This window comes from Mustela lutreola, chromosome 1, assembly GCF_030435805.1.
Source record: "Mustela lutreola isolate mMusLut2 chromosome 1, mMusLut2.pri, whole genome shotgun sequence".
Taxonomy (NCBI): domain Eukaryota; kingdom Metazoa; phylum Chordata; class Mammalia; order Carnivora; family Mustelidae; genus Mustela; species Mustela lutreola.
Window position 1 is genome coordinate 149197821 of NC_081290.1, and position 20679 is coordinate 149218499.

At 37.6% G+C, this 20679-nt stretch overlaps 1 protein-coding gene across 5 annotated transcripts in view; it reads right to left on the minus strand.

Annotated features, from left to right (window-relative positions):
* The window catches only part of GAB1 (GRB2 associated binding protein 1), a 125408-nt gene that overhangs the window by 12730 nt on the left and 91999 nt on the right, over window positions 1-20679 (minus strand). For 4 of the 5 annotated variants that reach the window (XM_059176258.1, XM_059176282.1, XM_059176289.1 and 1 more), the window contains 5 exons: window positions 18583-19184; window positions 17068-17153; window positions 16577-16880; window positions 7348-7437; window positions 5533-5626 (listed from right to left, as the gene is read on the minus strand). In XM_059176258.1, coding sequence (XP_059032241.1) covers window positions 5533-5626; window positions 7348-7437; window positions 16577-16880; window positions 17068-17153; window positions 18583-19184 — 1176 coding nt within the window. The remainder of the gene's footprint in view (window positions 1-5532; window positions 5627-7347; window positions 7438-16576; window positions 16881-17067; window positions 17154-18582; window positions 19185-20679) is intronic. The other variant, XM_059176266.1, reaches the window with a different exon arrangement.

Genomic DNA, 20679 nt, shown 5'->3' on the forward strand with positions numbered 1-20679 from the left:
ATTATTGAGAACCCCAAAGAACACTGTTTATTTGGGTTACACCTATTTACCATATTACAAATAATATAAATTTTTTAAAAACACAAGAGTAATAGTCCAAGATGGCAGAGGAGTTGGAGACCTTAATTTTGTCTGGTCCCAGGAATTTAGCTAAATAGCTATCAAATAATTCTGAACAACTGAGAACTCAACTGGAGAGGTAAGAAAAGAATAGTTGCAACTCTACAAATAGAAAAGCAACCACTTTCTGCAAGAATGACAAGACGGAAAAACTCAACTCAAAAAAGAGAACAAGAGGCAGAACTTATGGCCAGAAACCTAATTAGGACAGACATAAGTTAAGATGTTAGAACTACAGTTCAGAATAACGATTATAAAGATACTAGCTGGGATTGAATAAAAACATAGATGACACTAGAAAATCCCTTTCTGGAGAAATAAAAGAACTAAGATCTGACCAAGCTGAAATCAAAAAGGCTATTAATGATGCAATAAAAAAACAGAGGGTCTAACTGCTAGGATAGGTGAGACAGAAGAGAGAATTAGTGATATAGAAAGTCAAATGATGGAGAACAAAGAAGCTGAGAAAAAGAGGAAGAAACAACTACTGGAACACAAGGGGAGAATTTGAGAAATAAGTGATATCATAAGACCAAACAATATTAGAATAATTGTGATCCCATACGAAGAAGAAAGAGAGAGAGGGGCAGAAGATAGACTGGAGCAAATTATAGCGGAGAACTTCCCTAATTTGTGACGAAAACAGGCATCAAAATCCAGGAGGCACAGAGAACCCTTCTCAAAATCAATAAAAATAGGTCAACACCTCAACATATAATAGTGAGACTTGGAAATCTCGGTGACAAAGAGAAAATGCTGAAAGTGACTTGGGACAAGAGGTCTATAACCTAAAAGGGCAGAACATTAGATTGGCAGCAGACCTATCCAAAGACACCTAGAAGGCCAGAAAGGACTTGGCATGATACATTCCAGGCACTAAACAAGAAAAATATGCAGCCAAGAATACTACAACCAGCCAGGCTGTCATTGAAAACAGAAAGAGAGATAAAAAGCTTCCAGGACAAACAAAAACTAAAAGAATTTGCAAACACCAAACCAACCTTACAGGAAATACTGAAAGGGATCCTCTAAGCAAAGAGAAAACCTAAAGGTAACATACACCAGAAAGCAACAGAGACAATATACAGAAACAGTCACTTTACAAGCAATAGAGTGGCACTAAATTCATATCTTTCAATAGTTACCCTGCAGGTAAATAGGCTAAATGTCCCCAGTCAAAAGACACAGGGTATCAAACTAGATAAAAAAGCAAGAACTGTGGATATGCTATCTGTAAAGACTCATTTTAGACTGGAAGACACCCCCAGATTGAAAGTGAAGGGGCTGAAAACCATTTATCATGCTAATGGACATCCAAAGAAAAATGGAGTAGCAATCCTTGTATCAGACAAATTCGATTTTAAACCAAAAACTGTAATAAAAGATGAGGAAAGGCACTATATCATAATTAAAGGGTCTATCCAACAAGAATATCTAAAAATTATAAATATGTATGCCCCTAACCTGGGAGCAGTCAATTATATAAACCAATTAATAACAAATTAAAGAAACAGGTTGATAATTATACAATTACACAATAATACAATTATACAATAATATTGGGGACTTTAACTCCCTACTCACTGAAATGGACAGATCGATATCACAGATATATTCACAACATTCCATCCCAAAGCAACAGAACACACATTCTTCTCTAGTGCACATGGAACATTCTCCAGAATAGATCATATCCTGGGTCAAAAATCAGGTTTCAATCAGTACCAAAAGATTGGGATCATTCCCTACATATTTTCAGACCACAATGCTTTGAAACTAGAACTCAATCACAAGAGGAAAGTTGGAAAGAACTCAAATTCATGGAGGCTAAAGAGCATCCTATTAAAGAATAAATGAGTCAACCAGGGAATTAAAGAAGAATTAAAAAAAATGCATGGAAACAAATGAAAATGAAAGCACAACTGTTCGAAATCTCTGGGACACAGAAAAGGTGGTGCTAAGAGGAAAGTATATAGCAATACAAGCCTTTCTCAAGAAACAAGAAAGGTCTCAAATACACAACCTAACCTTACACCTAAGGAGCTGAAGAAAGAACAGCAAAGAAAGCATAAACCCAGCAGGGGAAGAGAAATCATAAAGATCAGTGCAGAAATCAATGAAATAGAAACCAAAGAACAGTAGAACAAATCAACGAAATTAGGAGTTGGTTCTTTGAAAGAATTAATAAGATTGATAAACCCTGGGCCAGACTTACAAGAAAGAAAAGAGAAAGGACCCAAATAAACAAAATCATGAGTGAAAGAGGAGAGATTACACTGAAGAAATAGAAACAATTATAAGAACACATTATGACCAATTATATGCCAACAAATCAGGCAATGGATGTACTCCTCGAGATGTATAAACTACCAAAACTGAGCCAGGAAGAAATAGAAAACCCAACAGACTGGTAACCAGCAAGGAAACTGAATAATAAAAAATCTCCCAACAAACAAGAGCCAAGGGCCAGATGGCTTCCCAGGGGAATTCTACCAAACACCAAAAGAAGAATTAATACTTACTATAAAGTTGTTTCAAAAAAATAGTAATGGAAGGAAAGCTCCCAAACTCTTTTTATGAGGCCAGCATTACCTTGATCCCCAAGCCAGACAAAGACCCCACCAAAAAGAAGAATTACAGACCAATATTACGGAAGAACATGGATGTAAAAATTATCACCAAAATACTAGCCAATAGGTCTAACAGTACATTAAAAGGATTATTCACTACGACCAAGTGGAATTTATTCCTGGGACGCAATCGTGGTTCAACATTCAGAAATAAATCACTGTGATACACTACATTAATAAAAGAAGGGACAAGAACCATATGATTCAACAGATGCAGAAAAAGCATTCGACAAAGTACAGCATTTTTTCTTGATCAAAACTCTCCACAGTGTAGGGATAGAAGGTACACACCTCAATATCATAAAAGCTATCTACGGAAACTCACAGCAAATATCATTCTCGTTGGGGAAAAACTAAGAGCTTTCCCCCTAAGGTCAGGTACATGCTAGGGATGTCCACTCTCACCACTGTTGTTCATCATAGTATTAGAAGTTCTAACCCCAGCAAGCACACAACAACAAGAAATAAAAGGCATCCAAATTGGCAAGGAAGTCAAACTCTCACTCTTTGCAGATGATATGATACTCTATGTGGAAAACCAAAAAGACTCTACCCCAAAATTGCTAGAACTCATAAAAGAATTCAGCAAAGTGGCAGGAAATAAAATCAATGCACAGAAATCGCTTGCATTTCTATACACTAACAATGAGACAGAAGAAAGAGAAATTAAGGAGCTGATCCCATTTACAATTGCACCAAAACCCATAAGATACCTAGGAATGAACCTAAACAAAGAAGCAAAGATCTGTTCTCTGAAAACTATAGACCACTCATGAAAGAAATTGAGGACAACACAAAGCAATGGAAAAACATTCCAAGTCATGAACTGGAAGAACAAATATTATTAAAATGTCTATGCTACCTAGAGAAATTCATTGTAACCCCCTTCAAAATACCATCAACTTTTTTCACAGAACTGAACAAATAACCCTAAAATTTGTAAGGAACCAGAAAAGACCCTGAATAGCCAAAGGAATGTTGAAAAAGAAAACCAAAGCTGGTAGCATCATACTCTCGGAATTCAAGCTCTATTACAAAGCTGTAATCATCAAGAGAGTATGGTACTGGCACAAAAACAGACACATAGATCAATGCAACAGAATAGAGAGCCCAGATATGGACCCTCAGAGATTCTTGGTCAACTAATCTTCGACAAAGGAGGAAAGATTGTCCAATGGAAAAAAAGGCAGTCTCTTCAACAAATGGTGTTCCAAACTTTGGACAGCCACATGCAGAGCAATGAAACTTGACCACTTTATACCACTATATACACAAAGATAGACTCAAAATGGATGAAAGACCTAAATGTGAGACAGGAATCCATCAAAATCTTAGAGAACACTGGCAGCAACCTCTTCGTCCTCAGACATAGCAAGTTCTTGCTAGACATATCTTCAAAGGCAAAAATGAACTACTGGGACTTCATCAAGACAAAAAGCTTTTGCACAACAAAGGAAACAGGAAAAAAAAAAACCCACAAAGACAACTGACAGAATGGGAGAAGATATTTGCAAATGTCTTATTAGATAAAGGGCTAGTACCCAAAATCTATAAAGAACTTATCAAATTCAACACCCAAAGAACAAATCATCCAATCAAGAAATGGGCAGAAGACATGAACAGACATTTCTGCAAAAAAGACACCCAAATGGCCAACAACATGAAAAAGTGCTCCACATCACTCGGCATCAGGGAAATACAAATCAAAACCTTAATGAGATATCACCTCACACCAGTCAGAATGGCTAAAATTAACAAGTCAGGAAATGACAGATGTTGGAGAGGATGTAGAGAAAGGCAGACCCTCCTACACTGCTGGTGGGAATGCAAGCTGGTGCAGCCAGTCTGGAAAACAGTATGGAGGATCCCCCAAAATTTGAAAATAGACCTATCCTATGACCCAGCAACTGCACTACTGGGTATTTACCCCAAATGTACAAATGCAGTGATCTGAAGGGGCAAGTGCACCTGGAATGTTTATAGCAGCACTGTCCACAAGTCCATAATAGCCAAACTATGGAAAGAGGCTAGATGTCCATCAACAGATGAATGGATAAAGAAGATGTGGTATATATGTATATACAATGGAATAGTACTCCACCATCAAAAAAAAAAAAAAAAAAAAGAAATCTTGCCATTTGCAAAAATGTGGATAGAACTCAAACTAAGCTAAATAAGTCAATGAGAGACAGAATTATCATATGATCTCACTCATATGTGGAATCTACAGAGGATCATGGGGAAAAGAAGAAAAAATCATACAAGATGAAACCGGAGAGGGAGACAAACCATAAGAAATTCTTAATCACAGGTAACAAACTGAAGGTTGCTGAAGGGAAGGGAGGTGGGGGGATGGGGTAACTGGGTGATGGACATTAAGGAAGGATGTGATGAATGAGCACTGGGTAACATGTAAGACTGATGAATCACTGACCTCTACCTCTGAAACTAGTAAGATATTATATGTTAATTAACTGAATTTAAAAAAAGACTTATACATAAAAACAAACAAAAAAATACCACAAGAGTATACAAATATTTTCTATTTATTATCTGTCCCAGAGATATGACTAAACACTATGTAGCCTTCGGAAAACTTCGGCACATACTCATGAGAGAAAAAGAGTGGAAAAGGCAAAAGACATCGTGGCATCTTAATAAGAATTTGACTTTACAGAACCCCAAAAGGGCAGGCTTTCCAGACCATATTTTGGGAACCACTGTTCCAGTTATTTTCCATTATAGTGACCAATCAAAGTACATATTTTAAACACACACTTACTCTCGAGCAAAACTCCTAGTGATGGGAGATCTAACTGGGGCTTGTAGCTCTTCCCATTCCGGCAAAGGTTTTATTTCTAAAGGTGCTGGCTTGACTGAAATGAAAGAGAGAAAAAGAGGCTTCAGTACACAGAAATTTGGAAAACAAAACAAGATCCTCACTCTCTCTACTTATATGGTATAGCCAGAGTACACCTAAGACCAGCTGGTTTCACACATGAAATGAGCTGATGTTGCATGATTTGCCCAAGGTGACACAGCTAAATAATTAGCGACAAAAGCTAAATTTAATAATGTTTCATGGTTGTTGACTCAAAGTCTAAAGTTCTATTACAACATGTTGCTTGTTAATTTAATATTTTATGAAAGTAAACTAAATGAGAAGAAAGGGTAATGTGACCATATTCCTTTAGTTACTTGATGTATACGTTTCATATTTCTTTATTTCCTTTTTTTTAAAAAAGTATTTTGATCCCCAAGTATGAAGCTTTCATCTTTTATGTGAAAACATTTCTATTCTCCAACACTGAAGCATCAGTTATACAACTATATATATAAAATGATGTATTGAAGGTATTAAATACCAAACTCTGCTAAAATCAAAAACTGAAAAAAGAAGTGACCAATTCTTTTAAACTAATTCAAGCCCAGTCTGAAAACAAATAAAAGAAAGCAATAATAATATTTTGAGACTCAAACTCAGCTCTCAGAGACCATTATTAAAAATTACCTTGAATTTTTAGCTTATTTAACCAACAATATTCTTTACCAAATTAAATAATAATAAACACTAATATTCTTATTGGCTTCATTTATAAAGTGGTCTTTGCTTATTTACCTCATTATTACAACAGATAATTACCATGCTAGTAAATACCACAGAGCTCTCAGCCCTTAAAGAATACAACATTCTTCAGAAATTAACTAAATGAACTAAAGAACTAAAACTATATGTTAATATGAATTATATTTTGGGAGACTATTTAAACATGTTAGGTAAATACTTTACCTTTCATCCTGACACTCCAAAGAAAAAAATTTCACTTTTCTAGGTTTTCTTCTTCTAGTTTTTATCCATATATGGACATACTTTTACTCACCTCATACTTTTAATCAACTATGTTACAACTACCATCAAACTTTAAAATAGGTGGTCATTTAAAAGGACTATGTAGATTCACTGGGCTTATGAGTATTTTAGTCTATTCAAACAAAAAACTCAATGTGATTTTTCTGAAGACTAGATTAAGTCTGAGTTTAAATTTTGCTCACCTATATACTTAAAATAGACATGCACAGAATACTGTGCTTAGTGAATGTAATTCTTTAACTCTTATGTTTCACTTTTTTTTGAAACCCAAAGGCTACTGGCAATTTACCTGTCAAATTCTAAGTAGTGGAATAAATAATTAATCCATGGGAAGTGATTCTGTATTTTGTCTCAGGACAGAATACGTAGCACGTTACATATAAATAAAGGAAGCATTTGGAACTCACAAGTAGATCACAGGCTTAAAGCAAACAATGTATTGATGTCCAAAAGGTTAAAAGAATAATGCAAAAGGACAAGACTAAATATTATCAAATTTAACATGCTGCTGTTAATGGCATAACAAGTAGACTTGTGTCTATGAAAAGACACAATGGGGGAAGACACACATTATGAGAAGCATTCACTTTAGAAATAATGTGCTAGGAAGCTTTATTCACAACAGCAGTCATACTTAAGGCTCTTCTCCTTAACTTTTTAAAGAAAAAAACCACCACAAAATAAATTCCCAATGCCCCATCCAGCATGCGGTGCTAATGTACATACCCTTTCTCCTTGTAGCAAAGTCACCTATGGTTTGTGAATCAGTTCGCTCTAAACCATGGGGTTTGGGTCTTAAAATTTTAGGACTTTGACCTAATTGGTAAAAAGAAGACTCTCTTAATATGTTATTTTTTAATTGGAAAATGGATTCTGTAAAAAAGCAACAGAGCCCTGAGCAGAAATGTTACATCTCAAAAGCATATACAAAAGTTTGTTTGTGGAGAATATTTCAATCTTGCTACATATCATTCATGCTCAGTACAATGGAAAGGAAGAAGTTTCATGCAACAGTGTGACAAGCCAAGTGTTATAAAGGATGGCAAAGTTTTAGTGGGGTAACCAGACTGGTTAGTGGTTATCTTCATTTGGAGGAAGGGAGGAAAGACATGTGCCATGTTAGTTATTCTTCTAACATGCCTTAGAAAACTGGATCAAACAAAAAATGATAAAATACCTCAGTCATACCTCAAAGTACATCTTTTCTTTGAAGTCTGTTAAGAAAGTACCAAGGCCTACTTCCCTGTAATATTTCTTGCTTAATTTAATGGAGGTATTTAAAAAACCTTAATCTGACTACTCCTTGACCTCCTGACCAAAAGCCCTTCTAGAGAAGCAGGTTGACGTTACAATGTTTGCTAATCCAAGATCAAAACCAAGACCACTGTTTGTTTCCCCTGGACACTGGTAGCTACCCAGTGATGTCATTTTGCAAGGATTAGATGTCTTAATTCTGGAACTGCTGATTGTCTAGCCTCAATGTAAGTATTTGAAAACATAAATTCAGTTGTCTTCATTTTCTTTTCATTTATTCTCTGCCACAAAGAAGTGCTGCTGAAAAAAAGCCTTATGAAAAGTACAGGGTTAACATCCAACAGTGGCCTCTCTTTTTCCCACAGGAAGCCTGGAGGCCAGAGTAGCAATATCATTTAAACCAGTATTTTAAGTTGCTCTTTTCTCAATGGCACCAAATTTTCACCTTTTTTTGGCATTTACAAAACTGAGTTGACATCTATTAGATGGCAAGATTAGAATTTGCTGAGTAAGTGCTAATATCTAGTACCTTATCTACCGAAGGTGTAAAAGTTTCTTAAAATATGAATCTCTAGGTTATAAAATGTGAGAATTCTCTAATGAACCAATTTTCTAAGTTAGACGATTAATACATTGAGTTTATTGAGAAATGAGGCAGGTCTAGTTTAAAATGTGAGTGATAAGATTTGGGGCTGTAATCCTACCCCTAATGCTGAATACCTATCCAGGGCCCACGGCTGGCAGGGCATTTTCCTAAAAACAACGGAGGAGGTCAGCTTTTTATAAACTCCCCAATACAATGTACTTCCCTTCAAAAAGAGTAAGAGGCAGAAGGTAAGGGTTGCTACAGAAAAATACACTTATTTTACAGCTAAAAGACTTTTACAGATCAAACCCAGCTTCTTCATTTTATGGATGAGATACCCCTGAAGAACAAAAAAGGTTAAGTAATTTGCTTGGGTCACAACATTGATTATAGAGGCCAAATGAAGGCTCCCCTAGCCTCGCATCTGCTGGGTATGCTCCTGTACTGTCCATACTGTTTTATCTCTCTAGATTTTTGGACAATCAAATATCCTAGAAAACCAGTGTATAGAGGTCAGTTTTGAACTGCTCAGTTCAGTTTGAGATCTTATATCTACTTGAATGCCACAGGTAGTTGATCCGTGAGTGACGTGAAGTTTAATAATTGCTTTTCTGGGTGACTTCTGGTTCGCGGGTATTCCCTCAATGTGTCTTCTGCCCTCCTCCTTTTCTGAAAGACCCACGTTCATTAACTCTGGGCTTCCTTCCAATTTATCCCTGTGCTTCTCCCCCAGCAGTCACCCTCCACAATTCTCAGCTTTGCATACCTGGTATCTTCGTCTTTGTTGGTGATTAAATACTCAAGATCCTGTGACTGCTAATTCGACCTGCCTGTGATCTAATTCCATTCTTCCCTTGTCCCACAGCTCCCCACAGAGATCCTTTTACCACCTGACCCTGAACCGACCATCTTTTCTCTAAACCAATTCCATTTGTCAAGCACTCCCGAGGGTACTCCTTGGTTTTCCTAATAGAAAAATACTGTATCAAGTGAGGTTTTCAAAGTGTTATTATAAAATTTATATGTATTTTCCATTCCATGCAAGGCTCAAGGTTGGTTTGGGGATGAAAGTTGAAATTTGGAAGTGTGGCACTGAATCATACTGAGTCACTCAGACATTCTGTCAGCTTTATTTCTTTATATCCCTCCAAACTCAGTTTGACACTGATGTTCCAGATAGAAATGAAAGCTGTACCCAAATGATGGCTCAGTATTACTTGTGAGAGAAAAAGCTAGAAAAAAGGCCCCAGGTGTTAGTACGCCTTTCTTGGGCCTGTCTTTCTCTCTATTACCTAACAGCAAATATTTGAATGTTTTCCTAACTGTTCAAGAAAAGGGTGCAAATAAAGAGTAAGAAATAAGCATAAGAAAGTAAGGGCAAAAATAAACCAACTCTGGGGATGCACAGATTCTCAAATTCTGAGAGTAAACAGAGTAACTCATTTGAGCCTCAATTTTTAAATCCAGAGCAGATTACAACTTGGCTTTAGCTAGACTACCTTTGAACAAAGAAAAACATTACGTCATTTAGCAGAGAGCACTGACTACGGGCGAAACTCCCCCTATGCTTTAACCCTTGGGGGGGGGCAATCTCTGGCTCATGTGACTTGCTCCCTAACATGGAGTACAAGTTGACAGATCATCCTGGTTCCGATCTTCCTCTGGAAATCTTAAGCTACACATTTATACAACCATCCTCTATGACTGTTCTGCAGGCACTCACACTATATGTTCAAAATGCAATTTCTCCTCTGACTCACCACAGACCTGCTCTGTTTCCTCGATTACCAGTTGCCACTGCAGATCTCTTACAAGTCCTTCTAAATTCTACTTTCTCTCTCATCTTTATTTTATAAACTTTAATTTGTATTTATAATGACAATATAATAGTCTGTTTTCATTTACCTAAGAAAATGAAAAAATCTGCAAGTCTGAAGTCCTTTCTTAAAACTTTCCTGCTTCTAATGTGTACCTCACTTACCTGGTTTGTTTTTCTGAAAGTGATGAGCTCACACTGTATGGCTCAATAACTGCCATCTGTCCCCCAAATGCCTTCAAACCTTTAAAATCACTGTAAATCCCCAAGCTGAGGGACCAAATAAGAGCCAGGAAAGGGGCTCTGTAATGCCTTTTCTTATTTGATCATTTCTAAACCAAGAAAGGCTTTAAGAACCCTGGATTTGGAAAACCAAGCAAAGCACTCTTTGAGGAAAATGCTGAAAAAAATGTGATTTTTTTTAAACATTTTACATAAGAGAATAGTCTTTTTTCCTATCAACTTAAATTTTATCCTACCCATCTTGTTCTATCTTAAATTTTAGAATGAGCTTTGAGGGGCCAACCTGATTATGTTACTTGCCTGCATAAAACCCTTTAATGGTGTACTCAGAATAAAGCCCAAACTCATTAGCATGGACTATAACACCCTCAGGATCAGGCACCTGCAAGGCATTTGGCATTCCTTCCTCCATTCATACTTTGCTCGCCTCCTCCCTCCCTATCTTATTCCCTCCCTCCCACTCACATCCCAGCCAGTCCCATCTGCCCTCTTTTAAAGGATCTGGGTATGCTGTTTATTCTGACTAAAAGGTCTTTTGCCATCTTCCCCTCCTCTACCATCATGTAATTGCCATTCACTCTCTCAGACTTTCCTCAGGGGAGCTTAGATAACAGTGCCAAAAGCTTACCTCAACCACAGCTCCTTCCACGCCAGTTATGATAATGTGTTTACTTTTCTACCTCCTCCACTAGACAGTGAGCTTCTTCAGGGAAGCCACCTTTTCTTCCTGTGTTTGGAGACCAAGGACTAGCAAAGGATAGATCCTATAACTGGTAGGCACTTAAATCTATGTTGATGAACTGCAGGTCTCTTAAAGCTGGTGGTGTTTAATCTGATCAATATCATATTTTTTTTTGCTGGTCCTTTAAGTGGGAAAAAAGAGAGCAACTGAATGTGGTTTCAAAAGTTGATAATCCCAAATATGGTCAAGGCAATCACATGAGGTCATGTTTCAAATAAGCAGATGCAATCTTTTTTGCAAAGTCCATACACTATCAAGTATTATTTTCATAGGTACTGCTTACATAAATTCAACACAAAGTGGAAAGTTTATTTTCTGTTTTACTACAGGTTTAACTTAGCCTGAATTATTTACTCTTCCACAGTTTTACAGATTATACTATTTCCATTGAGCATCTCAAAAATCAAGGAAGAAGAAAGATAATTCACAACATTAATATCCTCTGATAATTCCAAATACTAATCCAGGTAGAATATTGAAAAACTTTTACACTTGTTGTAATGGCCTGACTGTATGAAGAACATAATAATGATACTTATATATTAGAAGGTAAAGAATATTTAGGAGAAACAATCTGCATGTAAAGGCTATGCTATAAAAATGCACTCCATTCTTTTTTTTCGAAGTTTTTATTTATTTAAGTAATCTCTACACCCAATGTGGGGCTCGAACTCAAGACCCTGAGATCAAGAGTCACATGCTCTTCTGACTAAGCCAGACAGGCACCCCAAAAATGTATTCCATTTGTATTTCCTTTAAACTGCAACACCAAACCACAAATCTGACTTGAGATTCATACTTAATACTTGTTTATTAAAATCTAGTTATATTTACTAGTGTCACTCATCCATCTCCCAAACACTTATTAGAGTATAAAAGTAGTTTTAAAAAAGCATATTAATTTTTAAAAAAAGAGGAACAAAACCATGTTTATTTTTAATCACATTCAAAAACATCAGATCTCTCAAAAAAATATCTAGAGCAAATAGGTCAACTTCGTCAAAAGGACCCATCTAGGGAAGCTCATCTAGACTGGTCTTCTGGATGCTTCCTATACTGAAAGTGAAGATCATACCCGAAGATACTTTAAGCCAACTAATGTACAAAAACATCAGAAGTAAACCTGTACTGCTTTTTCACACTGCTTTTCACTGCTTTGTCATGATATAATAACCAACGGTCAGAGTTACTGCAAAAAGCCAGGCTTGGACAAAGCTAAACAAAACAAAGTATAAAGATTGTGTCTGAGGCTCAAATGGCTGCCACATCATGTTAGAAGACTCGATGGGGGTAGAGGGTCTAGATAAGTGCAGCGGTTAAATACGGTAGATTCAGGTAATGACTTACTTTAAGAGAAGCCACTATAGATATCTTACAGAAGTTTCCGAAACTTTATAAACTTACTCTTCAATTAAGATGTAACTTTCAGCTGAAGCAATCAAAACATAATTTGTCCTGCATTTACAATGACTTATCTGCTTTCCTATATTTAATATATGCAAATTAAGCTTTTCTCCTCTATTATTATTACACAAAACTTGGTTTGTAACAAATACCATTGTGACAGAAATAGTAGGGGTGAAAATATAGCTACCACAAGTTGGGTGATGGGGAAAAAGGTCCATGAAAATACATTAAACATAAGTGTTTAGAACATCTATGCATTTCTGAAGCTTCAATTACCCAAAAGTATTTGAAAAACTTATCTGTACTACTAACTACAGCAGCTGACATCTATAATTGGGGGAATAAACAAGACTAGAATGTCACTCATTTATTGTAGACTCTTTCAAAGAAGAAAATCACAGTAATTGGTTACACTGGGTACTGAACTAGTTATATTGGGCTCTGAAACTAATCAAGCTGTATTCGGTAGAATCAGGTTTGCTAATTGTGAGGTATAGCTAATTAAGAGATAGTAGAACAGATTGAGTCATGTATATGATGTCACAAAATCTAGAAGTAAAACAGACTCATCTGATGCTATGCATGTGAAGAATTTCATGACCAAATAAGACATTTGTTTTACAGTTTAAGTTTTATTTTTATTTATTTATTTTAAAGATATATTTATTTATTTTAGCAAGGGAGAGTGGGAGAGCATTGGGCGGGGAGGCTTATGTTGATGGAGGAGCAGAAGGAGAGGGAGAGAGAATCCCAACAAGACACCATGCTGAGTGTGGAACCAGACATGGGGTTCGATCCCATGATCCTGAGATAATGACTTGAGCCAAATCGAGAATTGGATACTTAACCGACTGAGCTACCCAGGTGCCCCTACAATTTAAGTTTTTAAAGATAAACTGCTCCAAGATCTGAATTTGGGTTTTCAATGTGTTCTTCTTGAATAGTTATAACTTCCTAAAATGAGTTGACAAAGATTGCTAAGTTAGTCTCTCGTGTTTTCTCTCTTATATTTATTTAAAAAGCAGAACAGAACTAAAAGAAAAGCAAAACCTTTTTTTTTAAATTATTATGATTTTAGTAACTTCCCCTGTTTTGCTAAACCTATTCTCCTTGATTTTGCAAAAAACTATGTATTTTATTCCAGGTGCTTTCTCAGTTCATTCTGTGTCTAAGCATAGATACCAAATACACAACCTGGCCAATGAGTTCAGGACTGTCTCTCAAGAGTTCACTTAATTTTGTAAAAGCCTGAATGCAACCTCCAGAAGTAACCAAGAACCTACTTTCTTCTGTTCTACTGTAAGGTCACTTTAGGTTGGTTTAGAAACCTAGGGCAATTAATTGCTACTGTACTAGAATATACAGTACTTTCACTATATATAGGGAGGTGTAATTACACATAAATGTAATATAAATGATACATAGTATACATGCCATATGATGTTATATACATAAAGTGTTATATATCATATGAGGTACATGAGCTCTATCAGACCTAGAGAACACTAAACACATATCATTATGATCGTAAAACTTTTCTAACATATAAATAGGGACGTTTTCTGAGTATTCATTAGGTTTACCATGTGTAATTACTAACTGTGAAATATATCGGGAATTTTTGAACTGTGTTCTGCGGAGCCTGAGGAAAGGAAGGGGCAGGCAGAGAAACACAGCAGGTAGGACTCAGTGCCTTGCATGCTTACTCTAACAATATCACCTCCACATTTACGTAGGGCTTCCAGATATAAAACTTACATTTGTGGTTAAAAAGCAGAGATCTGCTGGGGTACCTGGGTGGCTTAGTTGGTTAAGTGTCATGATCTAATGGGTCATGAGACCGGCCCTGGGTGGGCTCCGCACTCAACAGGGGGTATTTGCTTGAAGTTTCTCTCCCTCTATCCCTCCCTCCACTTGTGTTCACATGCTTGTTTGCTGTTTAAAATAAAAAAAAAAATCTTAAAAAAAAAAGTAGAGATTTGCTGCTCACACACACTAAGTAGTAAGTAAAGAACCAGTTTAGCATTAAAAATGAATATTTCAGTATTGTGGAGAGTTCATAAGACTTGGACCTTAATCCTTCAGCAACCTGTGAACTCAGTTATAAATCTATGCATGTCTAAACATACTTCTGCATTTTGTATGCAAGGAAAATGACTAATAATGCCTAAATAGATTTAAAGACAGATGTGGACAAAGAGAAGCAAAAGGAAAAGTTGTCAAATAAAAAGCCTGTGATGCTCATACCCTTTCTAAGATAACCACCCCTGATTACAGCCCCGCTGTTTGGGCTGTCTGGGTGGCTGTGGGTGTTACGCGTGGCTATCTTTCTAGCCGTCAGACCAAAAGTGGGTGGCTGACCAGTGCAGCCAATCTGTGGGCTGGCCTACAATCTGTCATATGGCCTCATGTGAAAAGACAAATAAGAAAAATCCAATTTGCTGTGAGCACTCTACAGTGAGCGAACAATGATGGAGGCAGCAGGTGCAGAAGGGGCACACATGCAAAAAGGAGCCAGGAGGCAGAAGTGAGGCCACAATGGGGAGCTGTCAGACACAGCTCCTGGAAGGCAGAAACCAAGTAGAGGATACAGGGCAGGAAACAGAAAAGAAAGACAGAATGTGAGACAGAACAAAGCAGATGTAAAGGCTTCCCACAGGACAGACAACAGGACAAAGTGACGGTCCCTTGAGAGTGCTTCTGTTCTCCGTAAATTTTCTCATTTTAGCATAGAACCAGACTTACTTACTTAAAGGCAAAACAAAACAAAACTCATTTTCTTCAGATACTCGGAATGAGTCTCAGACTCTGTTCCCTACAATTGGAACTTAATTAGAAATATACTAACGATCTAAAAACCCAGGTTAATGAGAAATTTACACAGATATTACATATCCTTAAAAAGCTATGTACAGCACAGGAGACTTCAAATGTGCTGAATTCCCCAGAAACGGCGCCAACTCATCACACAGCCAATATACTAACTTATTTGGTTGTCAAGATTAAATCACACTAACAGCATGCTGCAACACAGCTAGTTGTCTGGGTTTTAACCACTCAAACCCAAAATATAAAAACCCGACTCCGTTCTACCAGTTTTGAGTCTCTTTTATACTGAATTCTTAACAAACCATGCTACCCTAGAATTTAATGTTACTTATGAAGGCCAGTATGAAGGAACAGACTAGAAGCATTTATACCCCAGCAAAAGCAGAATCATTTTTAAGAAGCTGTTATACAGACAGACTGGAAAGATTGTACACACAGCCTCATTGTTCTTTAAGAATTACGTCAAATGCACTAATAATCTCTGTCTGATTTGATATTATATATTCTGGAGAAGAGGTTACAAAACAGCAGCCAAAGACCATATCCAGCCTCTACAAGTTGTTTGGTTTGGTCTGAGGTGTTTTTTGGTTATTTTTAAATTAAACTAGCAGATCACACTCAAAAATCAAAAGATAATACATACAAGAGATGAAATTTTTGGCTTCTCCTGATACATCAGATGATTTGCCCATATGGGCCCATATTATTTTCCCAAGTCAACAAAGGATTACAGCCAAGGAGCAGTTAGTTACTCCATTTAGAATGGGCAAGTGGATTCCAGTTTCTCCTCATTTTCTCCTGTTGCTTGCCAAACCTTGGGAGTATTTTAGTTTGTAACCTCTGCTCTAGAGACAGGAGACAGAAACCTCACCTGGGCATCAACATATAATAATTCTTAATCTACAAATAGCAATACCACACTTAAATTGATAACTAAGGTAATATGAATTACTTCGGAACTTCTAGTCCCAAATCCATTTGGGATTTTATGACAGTTAAGTGCAGATCTAAGCTGGCAGATCTAAACAGGCATACCCCTCACCCCCCCAACCCATTTGCTATGTCATGCCCTCCTTACCTTTTCTGTCAGGCTTGAGGTTCCTATCCACGGGGGGTGGTTCACAGTCTGCAACAGGAACTGGCCTTCGGGGAGGGGTCTTTGGGCTGGACCGGAAGCCCATATGAGCAGGAGGAGGAACTTGCATTCCAAATGAAGAAAAATCAAATGTTCCCGGAGTCATTGGCACATAATTTGCTTCCTGAATTGGTTCCGTAAAACTGCTGGAATGTTGTCGTGGAGGAGAATTGGGATTCATTGGGACGTAATTTTCATCTAGTTCTTCACTTGATACGCTTCCCACTGTCAATATATTTTTGATTTTCTAAAACACACATACATTTCTTTTAATAAACAGAAACTATTATCAAAAAGGAAAACACAGTTATAAGTCACACATATTCATATCGATCTGAGAGCACATGAAGTGATCTCATTTAATTTTAGAGCACTGAATGTGAAGATCCTGACAGCGAAATACACTTGATGATGCCAAGATCAGTTATACTTACAAAGTGGTTATGGAAGCCTTCAAGTGAACTAGATCTGTCACTTGGAAATGTTCGTGGAATATCATAGCAGTCTTGAGAACTAGCATCTAAAATAGAAAACAAATGATCAACATTTCTTCCCATCTTTGCCAGTTCTCAGAATGGTCTGTTCTCTTTCTTTACACACGTGTGCAGGTCTGCACGCATACACAGTGATTTTTAAAAAGATGCTCACAGAATAATATCCCGAATGGGTACCTTAAATCACTAGGAAATGCAGACACTCACTAATATGCTAACCAATACCAACATTTGATTACAACAATGAATGAATGTCTAAGCCCAGGATGCTGGGTTGTTTAAAGACAGAAAAGGGCCACCTGGATGGCTCAGTCATAAGTGTCTACCTTCAGCTCCGGCCGTGATCCCAGGGTCCTGGGATCAAGCCTGCATCAGGTTCCATGCTCTGCGGGAAACCTGCTTCTCCCTCTCCTACTCTCCCTGCCTGTGTTCCCTCTCTCGCTGTGTGTCTCTCTGTCAAATAAATAAATAAAATATTAAAAAAAAAAAGACAGAGAAAAGAAATACTTCTTTTATCTCATCTTCTATACCACCTTGGGCCTAACTTCTATCTCACTAACTTATAATCAGATTACAGAGCCACTTCATGAAGAGAATCAGAAATTGGTACTGAATGGCTAAGTGAAGTCTCCCTATTAGTACTCTTTGTGATGCATTAAATCTTTATTTTCTTTAGGACAGGTGGGTAACTCTACCAACAAAATACAAAAACATTAGCATATAGTTTTTAGGGTATGTACATCTTAAACACTGGCCTTCTATTTCCAGGACTTTAAGAACCTCAGAGTGTACGCCAGACTGAATTTTTCTCCTCTCAAGGTCTGTAACTTTTGGCAGACCCTAGGAGATGGTATAGGACTAAGTGAAGTGGCTAGGGTAAGGGGAGAGAAGATTGCAAGCTTTAGAAATAAATAAAACCAAACAAAAGCAGAATGGCATGACTGGAAAGGAGTCTACTTGTTAGACACAATGTATAAATTGCTAACTGAGGAAGGAAGGAAACGGAGCCCAGCAGATGTGACACAGAAGCAGCCATAATGGCACACAAATACAGGAAAGGGATGACTCGGAGGGGCTTTGTGGCTGCTCCACTTCCTGCTCCTCTGCCCCAGTAGAGAGTCAACCCACCCAGGATACATGGAAAGCAGGAAAGAGGGGTACACACTTCCTGAGGCAGGAAGGTATTTCTAAGGCCATACTTCTTCAGGGGTGAAAAACTCCAAATCTTTCTCCCTTCCAGCAGAACAAGCACACAGGCACACGCTACATGCACCAACACCCTTCCAACGAGCTACAGAGACTCTGATATCTTCACTACATGAATGGGTAACTTCAGAGCTGAAAAAAAAAAAAGGACTATCATTTAAATCATACTATGCTACAAAGAACAAATATTCAGATAAACAGATTTTCTATCATTAACCTCTAACACAGTAGAAGCCAGTTAGAGCTGACCTTTTCGCAATTTGTTCAAATCCACAGTGGAAATGGTATTACTACGTGATGGTGGCATCCCTGCCGTAGGGATACAGTAACTATTGTCAGTATCTGAGGCTGTGCGTGTGATACTGCACGTTTCCACAGGAGATCGGTCATGAGCTGGATGTGGTTTCGGTGGCCGAGGTGGAGGAATATCTGGAATAGTGTCTAGCTTTGACGTCTGTCCCAAAGTTCCATCTGGAAATGTTCGTGGAATCTGATAAGTATTACCAGGTGTTGGAGGAATGTCGTAACTAATAGATACATGCCTCATTTGAGTCTCTACACTTGATGTCCCAGATGGGGTATTAAAAACATAGAGTTCTCCATCTGCCTCGGTACTCGATGGAGACACCTTTGGTAAAACATCGTGGGAGTAACTCCTGGGCAGGTTATAAAGGCTGGAGTCTACAGAAACAGATGCAGCACGAGGCGGCGGAGAGTCATACATCATTTGCTGCTGAAAAAAGCCATTCACTCCATGTTTGTTCTGGGAGGAAGCAGGATTTTTATGAGAAGGGACATTATCATTGCAGTCTGTTTCAGAAGAGATGGATTTTGCAGAATCAGCGTGTGTTCTAAATAAAAATTGTTAATGATAGAAAACAAAACATGGTGAATACATACGGTTACATTGTAATAAATATATTAATAGCTTAACAATCAAAATACACGTTTTTCATTCGATTTTTTGGGCAACCCATATGATTGAAAGCATGAATATTTCTTCTTTTTTATGATTATACACCAGACAACAAAACCACCACCACAAGAACACCAAAAGCATTCTCCCTAATTCCTATCCTGTACCGTCCACATCCCCAACTCCACCTATTAAATCCACATATAAACCATGATCCCTGAGGCACTGGAATTAGAAAGATACAAAACTCTGAGAAACGTAAATGATTAAGGCACAGACACAAGGAAAAGCATTTCCTCTGAAGAGCATGCAGAACCCTCGTGCCAACACAGTTTATCAAGTTGGTCCATTGCTCATCATTCAGCCTACCTCTGGCAACTGTTGTTCTAGAAGACTAACTGTCTAATGATTACCTGGTATGGCAGAAATCCAATGTGACCTCCAAGGAGGTGGCAACTTGAAAGATTCTGTGTATCTTTTTTTCTACTAATTTTCTTAGCCAATACTATAAGGATATTCAAAATACAAGCCACAAAGCTGGCCAATTCCAAAAAGTAATTAACTTTGAAAACTCTTATTTGAGTATCTTTAATGTTTTGGGTAAATTTCTAGTCTCTGCCTTTTGCAATATCACAAAATTTGGGTAGAAGCCAAAGTGAAGCTGACGACACCAGCACGCTGCATGCACTTCCTTAATGGTTAACAAGGTACCTTAACTACTGTGAGTGTTGTCCAAAGTCCTGTAGGAACTTGAACTCAAATCTTCTGAAAAATAACTTATGATAGACTTTTTAAGGTCTGATCTTCCTTGATTTCTTAGTAACACCTGGCACTGTGTATCATATTTATTCATTCAAACTCTCCGCCTCTGGTGTCATACTGCAACACCCTCACTTCCCTTCTTCACTGATCATTCCCTTCTTTCGCTGACTGGCTCCTTCTTCCTGGGTCTCTACCTGGGAAGAGCCAACAGAATTCAGTCTTCTTATGCTTTACCACAATCACCATTTAAAGATCCTCTGTTCTCGTAACTTCACCTTCCATTCAAATGCCAACAACTCCCATTTTCTCACCTCGAGTCCCATATTTTCAAAGCATTAAAATATTATTCTGCTGGGTTATCCCAGTGTTACCTTGCTTTTGTGTACCAAACCAAACTCAACTTACTTCTCAAACTGATTGTCCTTTCTGATTTGCCATTAAAAGAAATGTCTTCATCCAGAATCTTGAGGCTCAAAACACTATCAGCTTTGATTCATTCTCTTTGATCTCCACCACCAATGAGGCACCAAGTCCTTCTTCTAACCAAGTTAACTATACCCCTGCTCTATTCCCACTGTCACCACCTCACATTCAGATCCAGGTCTCTGCTAAGATTCACACCACTAAACCCTCCTAAGAATCCTAGTGGACCTCTTTCCTCCAGTTTC